We start from the raw sequence: 13,625 nt of genomic DNA on the forward strand, positions 1-13,625 counted from the left end.
CAAGTTCAAATTAATACTCCGTCTAATACGTTAGAGGCATAATTCAATTAAATGTGTTATTTTACACAACTTCAACTCCTTGCAACCCCGTTACACACGTAGAAAGTGAGGGGAAACTTTTTGACTTCTAGCAAGAAAGATTTTTCTAATGATATATTTGTTCATTGAGTAAATTAATTCTAGGAATATTAAGACTTGACAACTATCAAAGCTAATAAAGTTTTCAAGATGTGACAGATTCTATATCTCTATAGAGATATAGACATATAGACAGAAACTATATCTCTAGCTTGCTTTTCAGGAGACTGTTAGGTAATTAACAAAAAATTACACTTGAATAAAGAGGGTACCATCCTACTTCCAACGAAATCTAATGTGTAATTCCCATTCTCTTCACTGGCTCCAGAATCTTCCCCGCGTTTCTGTAAACCTTACGGGCTCCTTGTAAGATCATTTATATTTATATGAAATATCAGAAATAAATGAACCCAGTAAGATTACAGTTAAAGGATCACATTCCCTCCTGGTTCAAGCAGGTGACACATTCGAAAGAAGTTTTCTATTGCAGCTGTTTCCAGACCACATGTTGTCAGAAAGTCTATAAAAACATTTCATAGGGTCAAGGAAAATTTCACTGTGATAGACTAATTAGCACACACTGACCTGAAGAAGAAACAAAGGAACAGTAGCTGACTTGGCCTCTAGGAATAAATATTTTTTCCCAAAATGTAACTATTGTAACACACTTGTAAGCCAGAACAGACAAAACAGTTAATATATTCAATGTAAATTACCTTCACACAAATGTTTATAAAGCTCTTCTGCAGCTTCTGTGTGACCACATGTTTTGCTCTGAGAAGTTTCTTGAGGCTTAGCAGTTTTATTGTCTCCAGTAAGTACAGAGAAGCAGCTCTGGAGAAGCTGCAATAGCAGTGTTTGAGCAAAGATGCATTCTTCCCTTGGGCTGTAAGAAAGCATAAAACAAACAGAAGCAAAAACTAGAAAAAAGCTCTTTCGCACCAAATAGATAATGCTATGAAAGTCACTATCTCAGATGGATAAAAACCATTGAGTAGAGAGCACATAGCCAGAAAAAGTATAGCTACCAGCTAAATTAATCTGCATCTCAAGCTTCTACATAACATTATAGTTAAAAACACATATGGCAGCAGTAGGAAAATGTTATTTATGTAAATGATGTCGTTTGGGAAGAAGAAACTGCTGCAACTAAACTAAGCATATTTTATTTATATATACACACACAGATTAATGCTTCACCACACAGTAAAGAAGTTACTTACTTTTGGTGAAGTTTATTGTAAAAATTCCAGAACAGCTGCAAATCAAGGCCTGTGAAATCTAAAAATGACTTGTATTTTAATCCACTCTCCTTCTGTTGAACCTTAAAAAGGCAAAGAAAATGCAGGATTGGAAAATTAACTCTATACAGAACACATTTATAAAAACTAAATCCCTGAGCACTGGGCTTAAAGCAGCCTATAAATTTCCTATTTTCCAGCATAAGTTCTTTCACGGATATTCCAGTGTCTAAATGTGACAGTTCATGCTGAAACCTTCCCCTTCACAGAGCTACTAATAAGGACTCTCTCTCCTCTTCCCAGATGTCTAGTCCCCCATCCCCGTCCTCCACCACCAAAAGACTTGACAACCTCTACCTCCTCATCTAATTTGATTGAAAGTAATAGCCAAAAGGAGACTGCCCACGGTTCAGAATCAAAGTTGAAAAGGCACAGATGCATGCACTGCATGGACATGGTTTTGACCCGTATCCTCAGAAGCAGGGTACATCATGCTGACATACATCAGCACAGACCAGCCATCTCTCTTAACTGTATATGTCTCACCCTAGATATTTATAGAATTATTTCAGATAAAAAGAGGACATGTTTTAATCTATGCAACTTTTCTAGCTACCTCTCTAAGCACTTTTCCCCATACTTGCTTCAGAAATAGCTACATTATCTAATAGAGCACCCTTCTGTTGCACGTACTTCACCCGGTGTTGCAACCTGATGCTGAAAAATGGTGCTTAACTCTCTCCTAGATCCAAAGTGAGCATATCCTAGTCAACTTCAGTACACATACACAGAATGCTATTTTTCCGAAACCATTTTTTATCTCCACAGCATGGTTTAACAGTTACTAGTACCTAGTAGCAAGACTTTTCTTTATCCATTCACAATTACTGTTAGCATAGCCTTATTACTTTTAGCATAGTAAATACACACTTAAAAAGAACTAAGAAGTAAAAATACCAGGTCCTGTGCCAGCTGCTGGATGAAATGAAGCGTCTTCAGGAGAAGAGTTGTGCCACAAACTGTATCATCATCTGTTTTCCTGCACTGCAAGCAGTTCATGTTCCTATTAGGCTCATCTCGCATAGGCCGAAGATAGCCAAGAACATTCAGGCCTTGAACTCCGAGCCGTTCTGCTGTGTCTTGTCTTGTGCACAAGAACTTTATCATCAAGTACTAGAAGGATATAAACAGAGCACAAGATTTGGTTTTAAAAGTTAGTACAAATCTGGCTTTTAAAAGACATGAGTGCACGTATGTGAGGAGACTGCAGGTGGGGTGGGGGGGCAAGCCTTATTCCCTGTCCATCACCCCCAAAAGTTTAAAATACTGAGCCTGAGATTCAGGCTAAGCTTGAACTCTCCCCGCGTCCAAAAAAGTCACAGTGATGGTTCTGTGACCTCCATAAGCATCTGCAAAGTTAGTTAATTCATTATCAGTTCCATTCATTCTGCATACTCTGTTCCTTGGCTCTAGAGTTACAGCATTTTGCAGGTTAAAAAAGTTATTAGCTGCACTTAAAAGCAAGCAAAGGATCAATATGTAATATTTAAAACATACTTTTATGCGATCTGTCCACAGGGAGGTACAGAACGCAAAGCTGAAGTGAACAGCAAGTTCCGCCATCCAAATGTACTTAGTAACTCTGCACGCTCCTAAGTCTCAGGGACTAAGGGTTACACAGACAACAGCAGGATGTCTTAGCAAGCAGTGATGGTTTTAGAAAAACTGCCAGTTGATTTATAACTGTGCCACCACTTCCGCTAATTTCCACAGTACAAAAAAGGATTGCGGAACCATACAACAGCTGACTCCAAGAAACAAGATAAATGCAGGATCTGAAAAGCAAAGTTTCCTACTTAAGCACTGCAAATCAAAACCCATATTCTGCCACTCTTGATACAGAAAAGTCCCACATTCCTCAAGGAAATCAACCTAACTGATGGAACTGCTTAGTAACTGTTTGTCCCTTAAAACAAGGGTTGAAGAACCTGGTTCTGAAAGAATAAATGCTATAACTATGCAGTAGTTCATTTGTCTAGATATTAGAATAAAGCGACAATCATATCATCCTTTTTAGAATTATTTCCTCATGATAAAACCAGTAGTCTGCGCATTATCACGTAATTTTGCATTAAATTTGATCCTGAAGTTCAATTTAACTACAGCTATATACGTGTACATACAGAGAAAAAGAATAAAACACAGGGGACAAAAGTTGAATCATTCATTTAACTAGGAGCCCATTGATTTTTACCTCTACCCAGAAGAGTTCTCCTTGCACAAAGAAGAGTTATGTTTATTTCAGTTGGCATTACAAGAAAGCACAGAGATTAGCCTCTGCTCACTGTGACTGGGCCAATGGATTTTCATGGTTTCTTACTTGGGAAATTCTGCATTGCTGCATTTTGACATCAACTTCATCCCATTCTTCTTCCACTTCAAACCAGCCAATAGGATCATCATCCCCCAAATCATCACACGAACAACTGCTTCTATGTATAAAAGAACGTAACAAACTTTGTAAAGAAAAAGTTCAAAGGAACTGCAAAGCTGTTGATATTCTACCAAAATATTTTTAGCATGTTATGGTTATAAAGATGAAAAAAGAAACAACAGAAACTTTCACGTACCCGAACTCTATCAAATGCAAGGTAAGAAAATTAAGGCAATCTTTTTAGTCATAGTCCCTAACCTCCCCTCACTCCTAAGCAACAGTTCTGAGAAAGTAATTTAATAAAAGCTAATTAACACATGATCTTCCTATAAATTGTTTCTGTTATCAGTGAGCTGCACCTCAAGTAGAACGTTTGTTTTGTTATAACCCTTTTTAAACAGATCTTTAAATGAAGAGGTTGAGAACAACAGCTATATACATACTGCCTCAAACACATCAAATTGAGGCTCATTAAAATCAAACAAGTAACAATTAAAGCATACATCTTTTTTAAGTCATTTGGAACAATTCTCAATAGTGGCATTGCAAAAAGATCTAATATAACATTTATTTTCCATGTATTCATTATAAAAAGTCCACCTATACCTGTTTTTTAAAAATTGTTTGAATTCCCGCAGCTTCCATTTGTCATAGCTTTCAAATCTTTTGAAGTGCTCCTCTGCGTGGAATTTTTCCGAAACACTATTGTAAGCAAACACCAGCCCACACTGGGCCCCGATGGCACCTCTTCGGACCTAAAAGAACAAATCCAGAGCAATGTATTAAAAAGTTAACAATAAAAGAAGGTGTTGGTTTCACAGAAAAAAAAAAGTTATGGAAAGCAACTAAATACTGACAATACTGACCTCTGGAACCGCACAGAAAAATGAAACACATTTAGAGAAGTGTTATGAAAACTTTTGTAGCCCACTGAACCAGGATCATGTACATGGTTAATATTTGCTACATTTATCACCCTGCTAGCACCATAACATTAACTAGAGTTCCACATATTAATTCTCATTCTAATTTCGTATACTTTTTTATTTAAAAAAAAACAAAACAAAACTAAAATTATGTATCCCAGTACCAATACACTGCAAAACAGCTTAGTTGCCTCTCCAGCTCCAGTTAGAATTTACTTGCCAGAAGTCCATCCATGTTTAATTCTCTTTGACATTGAAATCCAGGAATTAAACTACTGCTTTGCCTTAGATAAATAAATAAATTCAGCTGCAGAAATCTCACTGAAGTTTTGTCCTGCTCGTGAGATTTAATCACAAGATCTTGCTTTTAAACCAGATAAAAATCACACTAAATGTTCAAATTACACTGGTGTCTCTAAAAAGAATTTGGAAGACCTACATTTAATCTGAACTCACACACTATGTATATTGAAGCCTGCTATTCACAGAGTTGAAAAATTATTTTAAATGTAAGATATAAGATCTTACATATAAATCCATACCCTTTAGAGAGAAACCATACACCTAAGAGTCACTGGCTTGAGTATATTACAAGATATAGACAAAAGCAATATAAAATAAATGTCTTTACTACATGCTTGTGGCACCCTGGAACAATTTAAGACCTCCCTTTCCTTAAGTTCCCTGTGACTTACACCGAAGTAAAACCCTAAAATAACACTATTTCATGAAGAATTTAAAATTTCAGTTCATACAAAAAAAATTCTAATTCAACTCTACCACTAGGGAAAAAAGCAAGCCTTCTACTTCAAAAGCATACAGGAACTACATACCTTTATTCTAATTTGTGTCACTTGAAATGAAGATTCAGTTCCGGTAGAAAGAATGATACTTGCTCTCGTTTTCCCAGTTTCAGTAAGAAAACCTAAAGCAGCAGTGAGAATAGAATGAAGTTGGAAGGACTGCTAGTGCAAGCTGTTTGAAAGAGAGGACTAAGATTGTGGACTAAAGGGGAGAAAACACTTTTCTAGTGAAAAGCTCATTAGTAAATGTTTCCAAATAAAAGAGTAAAAGACAACCAAAAAGACTGTATTATGTTAGTATACGCTCCCACAAGAGTATACACAGATCTCTCCAGCCAGTGTCTCCCTTGGGACTGCATTATCTGCAGCAGTTCCAAGAGTGTTTCCCCATTAAAGGTTATTAGGAACTCCCAAATATTACTTTGGCTTGTGGCTCTAATCACTGATATAACTCACTGTTCCCCAAACTGTGATCCATAAAACAACAAAAGACAATCCACAAAATAAAACTAAAAAATAAACTGAAGCAATACACACGAGCAAACAGAGGGGTAAAATAAGCATTTAGAACGTGCCTGATTTTCTGTCACAATACTTTTATTTACCAGTAGCACTGCACAAGACAATACACAATTTTTTTTAGAAATGATTAGGTGGCATTTCACTTAAAAAGGAGGTCAAGAAACACCAACCTCTTTGTTTAGCTTGTATCCAGTACATAAAAACACTGCATTAAGAAAGACAGGCTTCAAAGGAGAATTAATAGTAAAGTGCAGTCAGTGAAAATTTCAATTATTTCTACTATCTCTCTCCATCAATATTTGGGAAACTAGCAGTGAATGATTCATGACTTCAACCCACAAAATGTGCTCTAGTATAATTTTCTTTGTGACAGCTCATTGCTGACTTCCACGTAGAACATCAGTAATTCTCCCCAAAATCCATCTTTTTTTTTTGGTTGTTTTGTTTTAATAATAAACTGGCTCCTGAGAAATCCACCTTGTTGTAAAATAGAATTTACATATTGTTTTGGTTTGGTTTTTTGGTTTAGGTTTTTGGGTTTTGTTGTTGTTGTTGTTTTGCTTTGGTTTTGTTTTTGGGTTTGTTTTTTTTTTTTAAATTACAGATCTTCCATATCATAAAACTGTTGAGTAGCACCAAATATATATAAATATATATGGAACAGCACCACAGCCTTGTTAACAGCCTTTGTGTCTGGTTGAGTATTCTGGATTTTAAGTCCCGGCTCTTACCATCCCCAGTCCATGGCTCTACAAGGAGGTTTTCAGGCCCTGATTTATCTTCTTTTCCCTTTACATCACATGCTTGCAGAGTTAGTCGTAAGGGTTTTCCTAAGTAAGAAAATCAACAGGTTTATCAAATTCATTAAAAAAAATGAAAGATGTCCTTTCTGAAGTTCTTCATACAGAAAACAAATGGAAAAAATTACAATACTATGAGATTTTTACCATTGTCAGACAAAAAAAAAGGGGAAAGAAACTGGAGTATAAGAGATACAAAGCTCAAGTTTTAGATACAGACAGAAGGACAATGAAAATCATGACAACTAATGTTCCTTAAACTGTTTGCATGCTTTGGAATTCACAATACATGAAATACCACTCTTGTCTTACAAAAAGCAGCAGCTACTCTGGGAAAAATGAAGCAATTTTCAAAACTTTTGAAAGTAAATACTGATATCATAATTATAAAATAATTAATGTGTTCTTTGGCACAAGCCAAGAAGTCCTGACAAAACATACTAAAAGGCAAACAAAGGGAAAAATTCTTCATGAGAGACTAATGATAATCTCAGAAGTTAACACCTGAGAACATACAGATTTATCAAACACGTACAGTCCATACAGCAAAATCTTACCACCTTATGCCGGATCACACACAGCTCTACACTTATGATATACTCGGATTAATTTGTAAAAGTGAAAATAAAAGAACTGTAAATAGATGCTCATGACATTACATTTAAAACACATCTTAAATTTGTGCACACGTCTGCAAGACAGACCACTTACTGAGGCTAAACATACAAAAAACATGTTATTGGAAGAATAAAAATACTTTATGTCATTTGCCTTTTATACAAGACAAACACCATCACCATCTTGATACAGCAGCCACTATCTACAAAGTTCATGTTTTCTCCCTCAAGATGATGCCACCTGGTTCAATTCTTAGATCACAGGAAGCTGATCTAATCACCAACTTCTAGGGCAGTTCTTGGTAACAGTTGTTAATTTAGAAGCCTTAAGTATGTACAGTAAAGGATCCAACAATTATTCATTTACCATATTTATACAGCAGGTTCTGTCTGACTGTTGCCATGGAAGCGATAAGGGATGAAGCCTTGTACGGAGTGTCCAGATGATCAGTGATCGTACAAAGGGAACTTATCACTTTAGCGACACTCCCCCTGGCTAAGGCAAAGGCCAAGAGTGTAAGTTCAACCTCTGGAGTAGTACAACAACTGGGGAGGGAAAAAAACAACAGTATGAAAAGAAAACTCAGGACACTTTTTAAATAAAGACAAATAATGCTACATGGAAAAAATCTAAGGTGCCTGTTTCTTAACGTCTTTGAATTTTTCAAGATACTAAAAAAAGAGCACGTGAGTAAAAATGAGATAAATTTGCTATACAAATTCTTCTAAACCATTTTCCACTGCATGAAAATACATCAGCACAAACTCACCTTGTTATTCTTATAAGGAAGCTATCTACTTCTTCCAAAACATTTGGAGATAAGAAGCTTGAAAAATCTGTAGAGCCCGGTGTTAGGGATAGAGGTGGCATGTGTTGCAGCGCTTTCCTAGTAAAAAGGACAGAACATAACATCAGAAAAACAGACAGAATTGGAGAAAACAGCCTTCTAAAATGAATTAGACATTTGAATCTTCATGTTTTTTGCGAGCAGGTCTCTACAAATAGCCTCTGAGTGCAGAAAATCTATTTACACAGAGAATGTCTTCAAAAGGTGAAAACAGTATTGCATTCTAGGCAGGGAAAGTTCAACGACTGCTAGGTAATCTTGAATCTAGTCTCATAATCTCAGATTTAATGAGACAAATAACTCAAGAGGTTTTGAATTAAATCTGTGTCAGCATTAGAAATAGCTTAGGGTCCAAGTACTACTTCATTTTAAATAGTTCTAGAATTGAGCAAGAGCCTGTTAATAAAAGGGAAAATTGCTTTTAAATTCTTTCAGAACAATTACAGAAACTAAGAGAGAAACTTGTTAGCTCAGATCAGAATTTTTGTCTGATTTCCGAAGATAATGTAATAACCCCTGAAAATAGGGATTCTTAAGCGGTTTCATCAATCCAATATTAAAGTTTGGGTTTTTTGCTTTAGAATTGCAAACACTGAATTTGTAATTCCTGAAAGCATATTTTTAGTCAAGATTTCTCCGTTTTAACTTTTTTAGGCTTTATTAGCTCAGTATTCATGTTATATTTCTAAAAAATATCTAAACTGTAGCAAAACTGAAAGCCCTCAGTTTTAGCGAAGCTTGCAACTATGCACCTTCCTCAGACATAAGCATGTGTAAAGTTATCTAAACTAAAGAGGATTCATAGATGACACAAATTAAAAGATAGGCTTAATGGACTTTAGCCTACAGTATTCATTAACCTAATGACAGCAGTGCTCTTAAGCGTAGTGGCATCACGCTAACTAAGCTCTATAAAAGTTAATGTGGGTGTGTAGCGATTTTATTAGGATTCCAATCCTTCAAGTCATCAAGAAGTGCTTGGCAGTTAAACAAGGAAATGTTACACAGAAAACGGCCCATCGCCACAAGCAAACATCTGCACAGAGATACTGCACATACCCAACTATACCTCCCTGTAATGCATGGCAAGGCATTACACAAGCACAAATTGGCTGAAAATTAAGCTAAATTAAGCTCCAGTCATAAGTGGAAGGTGTCCAATATTTATAATCAATAAAATTAACAATGAAAATTAATTAATTGTAGGCTTCTCGAAATTATTACAAGTCAAAGGATAGATAAAAAACCTGTATTTTTCAGTGTCTGTTCAGTCATGGCTTAACAACTAGGTTAGATACAACAGCTAGGAGAATTACACTTGTTCTAGTGTGTGCAAATGGATAAAAGAGAAATATCAAACTTTAAACAGTGTGATAGCTAAAAAGATGTTTAAAAACCTTAATGGACGGAGTGGAAACCAGTTACACAAGGTAGATTAGTTTACTAAAGCTGGAAGTATTTAAAAAAATTAATTAAAAAAAACCCCACACGCCATGGAAGTTTGGTACTTACTGAGTATTTTGTAAAATAGTGTGAACGAATGCTGGATTTGTTTCCATGGAAGCTGTTACCAGAGAGGTCAGGAGAGACCAGTACCAGATAGCCGAAGCATCGCACACAGAGACGCCCACCTTCTTAACTCTTTGATAACCGACAGCCCTGAGTCCATGGATTCTAGTGTCACACCCATCACTAAGGCAACGCTTGATGTTTATCTGTACATCTGTCAAAACACAAAATAGAATTTTTTTCCCATTTCTTCTGCTGGATTAGAGCTAGAAGAATTCAGATATTCAAAACAACAATTACTGCAAAACCTCTTAGAAAAATAGCAGCAGATATGTAACAGTACTCCCACATACAGACAACTATACACGTGTTTCTTCACCGTGCACCCTACGATTTGGAAAATTTAGCCTTTGAATGGCCTATGTAATGCATTACATATTGTACAGCTAGAAATCAGGAAAAAAGCAGTAAAAGACCCTCAAATAGATTATACATTATTTCACTAGTACCTTTTTACCTACGTACATAGGAAGTATCTTGGGAGTGGTAGTGGAGAAGATAAGGAAAAAGCAAATTTTTGAGTTACACAACAATTTTCACATAAGTTCTTGACCATTTTGCATAGCTGACATTGTCCTAGTTACTTTTGAGGAACGTCATCCTTGTTGCCCGCTTCTGTGGCAGTGAAAGCTCAGCTTAGTGAAGAGCACCTATTTGAACTGAAGGGACAAAATTTCTGAAGCTGCAGAAACCATCTTAGGAAGGAGCAGCTTTCCTCTGACTGATTCCAATATAGCACCCACAGATCCACCAGACTTAAAAATAGCACTACTTAAAAATCTTTACCACAAAACCTGCTTTACAAAAATCATCTGACCAGCTTCAGAGTTTTGCTACCAGAAAAAAAAAAAATAGCTGCTTAGAAGCAGATTTTTTGCTAGATACTATTATCCAACATATGCTTTCACTCTGCAAGCAAAGATATTTTAAAATTGCCCAGTGCCTTCAAATTGAGAGGCTAAAACTGCATCTTTAGTCATTCTAGCTCTTCAACCCTTAGCCCAAGTTAGACAGATGCCACGAAAAAGACTCAGAAGACTCTCTTATAGGCTAGAAATTAAACTGCAACTAAAACAATTTCTCTGACCCGAGGACGAGATCAAAAGTTTCTGCTGTAATGACTGACATTTCAACACATCATTCTATGATCTACCCAAACTTTCACCTTCAGAAAAGCAGCAAAACAATACACCAATGGTATCTTTATTGACTCACACATCTGACTAATGTTAGCGTTTTCCAACAGTGTTACGTAGCCAGTGATATTGCTTGGAATGTGAACATCTCGGACCTCCTGAAGACTGCTGGCATTCCTTCCCACTGCCACTGTAACTTGCTGTGGCATGTAACTCTGGTCATTAGCTGCCACCGCAATGGACAGATGTCTCAAAACCACATCTGGTTTCATCTTTAAACTGCAAAGCAAAGAAGATAAAATAGTTCTTGCAAAGAGAAGGTAAGTCAAGCACTTCACTTTTAGCTAAGCTGCACTCAGTTTCCACTTCTACAAACACAAATAAATCCACTAGAAATTACCTAATGCTTCACAGGCGTTACCAACCCCATATCATGGTGGACGAGTTAGAAAACTTGTAACTGACTTAAAAGACAGTCACCTCTGATAGTGAGAATGTAGAATTTTCTATTGTTCAGCTTTTCAACCGAGAATTCATTCCTCGGGAATATAAATGTACTGTCAATAATGACCAAAATGAGATTTTTTTTAAAAAAGTATACATTCTATACATACTCCCAAAAAAAGACTACACGTTTCTGTTTCACGGAGCAGTAACTTTCTAGACAGTGGCAAAGTGCTTCTATTTGAATACTAACCACTGCATCTATAACGCAGTTTGGAAAGCTTAGCTACAAAACAAGGGTCAGCATGGAAGATGCATGCATTTTACAGGTGAACCCTTTTCCTTGGTGATGAGGCTTTTAAACTTCATGCAGAGATTAATGACTTCTGTTTTCAACTATATTCATCTGTCACTCACTAATTCCACAATTTTTTTCAATTACACCCCACTGGCTGTAAAACCTAAAGACTAACTACCCCAAAACTTAGTTGTATATTGCTGTGTCGCTCACCGTATCCAATGTGAGCGAGCACTCCCGTCCGACTGCCAGAAGGATGTAGTTTCTCCATTTGTCATCTTGTCAATATCGGCGGAATTGGATGAGGTTTCTATGTGAGTATAGCACTTTGTGACAGACTTCAGTTTGTCCGACTCCTGATTACCATTCAAGTCACTGGGGTATTCTGCAAAGAAAAGAAATCACTCATAACATTCTTCTTTTGCTTGTTTTTGAGAATTGTTACACCTTTATAATAATTATCTCGTATAAATTAACTTGTTGGCACAGAACGCAGCTCCTGAAGAAGTGTTTCTGACAGAACCTAGAAGACAGCAAAGTTTCATTTCAGAGGAAATCACAATGATCTCAATCTACCACTTGCAGTATGGAAACACCCACTTTGCCCGGAGTTCAATAGCCTTTATCTCCTTTCATTACTGGCCTCATCAGTGCTTTATTATTATTATTATGTCAAAATACAAACAGATGAGAGGAAAAAGTAAAATACGATAGAGAAAACCTCAATTCAGCTATTCTAGCAAAGGGACAAAGACGACTGTTTCCCCAAGTAACTTGATCTGTTTCAACAGAAGTGCAGAGATCTGAAAATACCAAGTCAAGCCCTCACCTCTAGGGAAACAACCAGGACAGTTCAATATTGTATTACTGAAATACAATAAAAGATTCGCTACCTCCATCCCGAAACAATAGATTATTTTTTTAATACTGAACAGTCAACTTCAGAAAACATTCACCTTCACATGGAAACTAAGTTTCCAGCAACTAGTAGAGATATTTGACTGAATAGAGAATATCGCAAATTAGTAATTATCATTCTGAAACAGGTCAGGAGAAAGATGAAAAACATCCCAGTGTGTTACTCAGATTGCCAGGCAGTTAGGAAATCAATTTATGTGCTTCAAAAAACCAACAAAAAACCCACAGAAGCATGCAGATCAACTTCATGAAAAGTCATGCCTGTTAAAGATTAAACAGTAAAGAAAGCTTTTTATTTTATCTGTAATCTCTTCTTCAAGCTATGGTTACACTACCATCCTGAAAAAAAAGAAAGATATTACATACCTCTCTCTTTTAGGAGAAGTCGATCTAAAGAATCCTTCAATACAGAAGACCGCATAGTACAGATATTGTTGAAGTACTCCAACACTGGGTAAGGGATGGCAGTACTAGAAATCCGATTGCGGTGCAAGAATCTCAGTATCATTGAAGCATGAAGACCAAGACGCTCTTTTGATTCGGAAAATATATCAATAAAACCTAGAAAGAGACATTATTTCTGTCTACAACATCTGACTTGAGCAAGTCATCATTTTCCCCCTCTACATCCTATTACTAGGTAAATCCAAATTAAGCATGGGAGCCAATATTGGAACTACATTCCACCATATGAAGTAGCTCAAGTTTCCAACCTTCACAGGACTGTGAGAGGTGCAGACAAGTATTTTTGCCAGTTACTTGAAATGCCTGAAGGGGTTCAAAAAAAATCACCAAAAATCTTAGTTCTTATGCTTATTTTTCTGTCCCAAAAGTTCCAGACCCTCACCTTGAATATCTAGGTGAAACATGCTGCTTGGCTAACGAGCTGATGTACTCACATCACTCACCTTAAGCTACGCTAAGCATCTCACTTTGGCATTGTGGATTATTCCCAAAGCAGTGCCTAATGCTTTCCACCAACTTCATAGGA

General features: G+C 36.5%; 1 protein-coding gene across 6 annotated transcripts in view; it reads right to left on the reverse strand.

Annotated features, from left to right (window-relative positions):
* Positions 1-13,625, reverse strand: part of ZZEF1 (zinc finger ZZ-type and EF-hand domain containing 1) — a 59,685-nt gene that overhangs the window by 40,519 nt on the left and 5,541 nt on the right. For 5 of the 6 annotated variants that reach the window (XM_075168969.1, XM_075168967.1, XM_075168966.1 and 2 more), the window contains exons 3-15: positions 13,001-13,195; positions 11,930-12,101; positions 11,054-11,253; positions 9,782-9,992; positions 8,192-8,308; positions 7,789-7,967; positions 6,736-6,834; positions 5,513-5,604; positions 4,360-4,508; positions 3,700-3,811; positions 2,277-2,492; positions 1,302-1,402; positions 795-964 (exon numbers count right to left, since the gene is read on the reverse strand). In XM_075168969.1, the coding sequence (XP_075025070.1) occupies positions 795-964; positions 1,302-1,402; positions 2,277-2,492; positions 3,700-3,811; positions 4,360-4,508; positions 5,513-5,604; positions 6,736-6,834; positions 7,789-7,967; positions 8,192-8,308; positions 9,782-9,992; positions 11,054-11,253; positions 11,930-12,101; positions 13,001-13,195 (2,013 nt within the window). Of the gene's footprint in view, positions 1-794; positions 965-1,301; positions 1,403-2,276; positions 2,493-3,699; positions 3,812-4,359; positions 4,509-5,512; positions 5,605-6,735; positions 6,835-7,788; positions 7,968-8,191; positions 8,309-9,781; positions 9,993-11,053; positions 11,254-11,929; positions 12,102-13,000; positions 13,196-13,625 lie in introns of those variants that run through there. The other variant, XM_075168970.1, reaches the window with a different exon arrangement.

The sequence above is a fragment of the Calonectris borealis genome, chromosome 19, assembly GCF_964195595.1.
Source record: "Calonectris borealis chromosome 19, bCalBor7.hap1.2, whole genome shotgun sequence".
In the NCBI taxonomy this organism is placed as follows: Eukaryota; Metazoa; Chordata; class Aves; order Procellariiformes; family Procellariidae; genus Calonectris; species Calonectris borealis.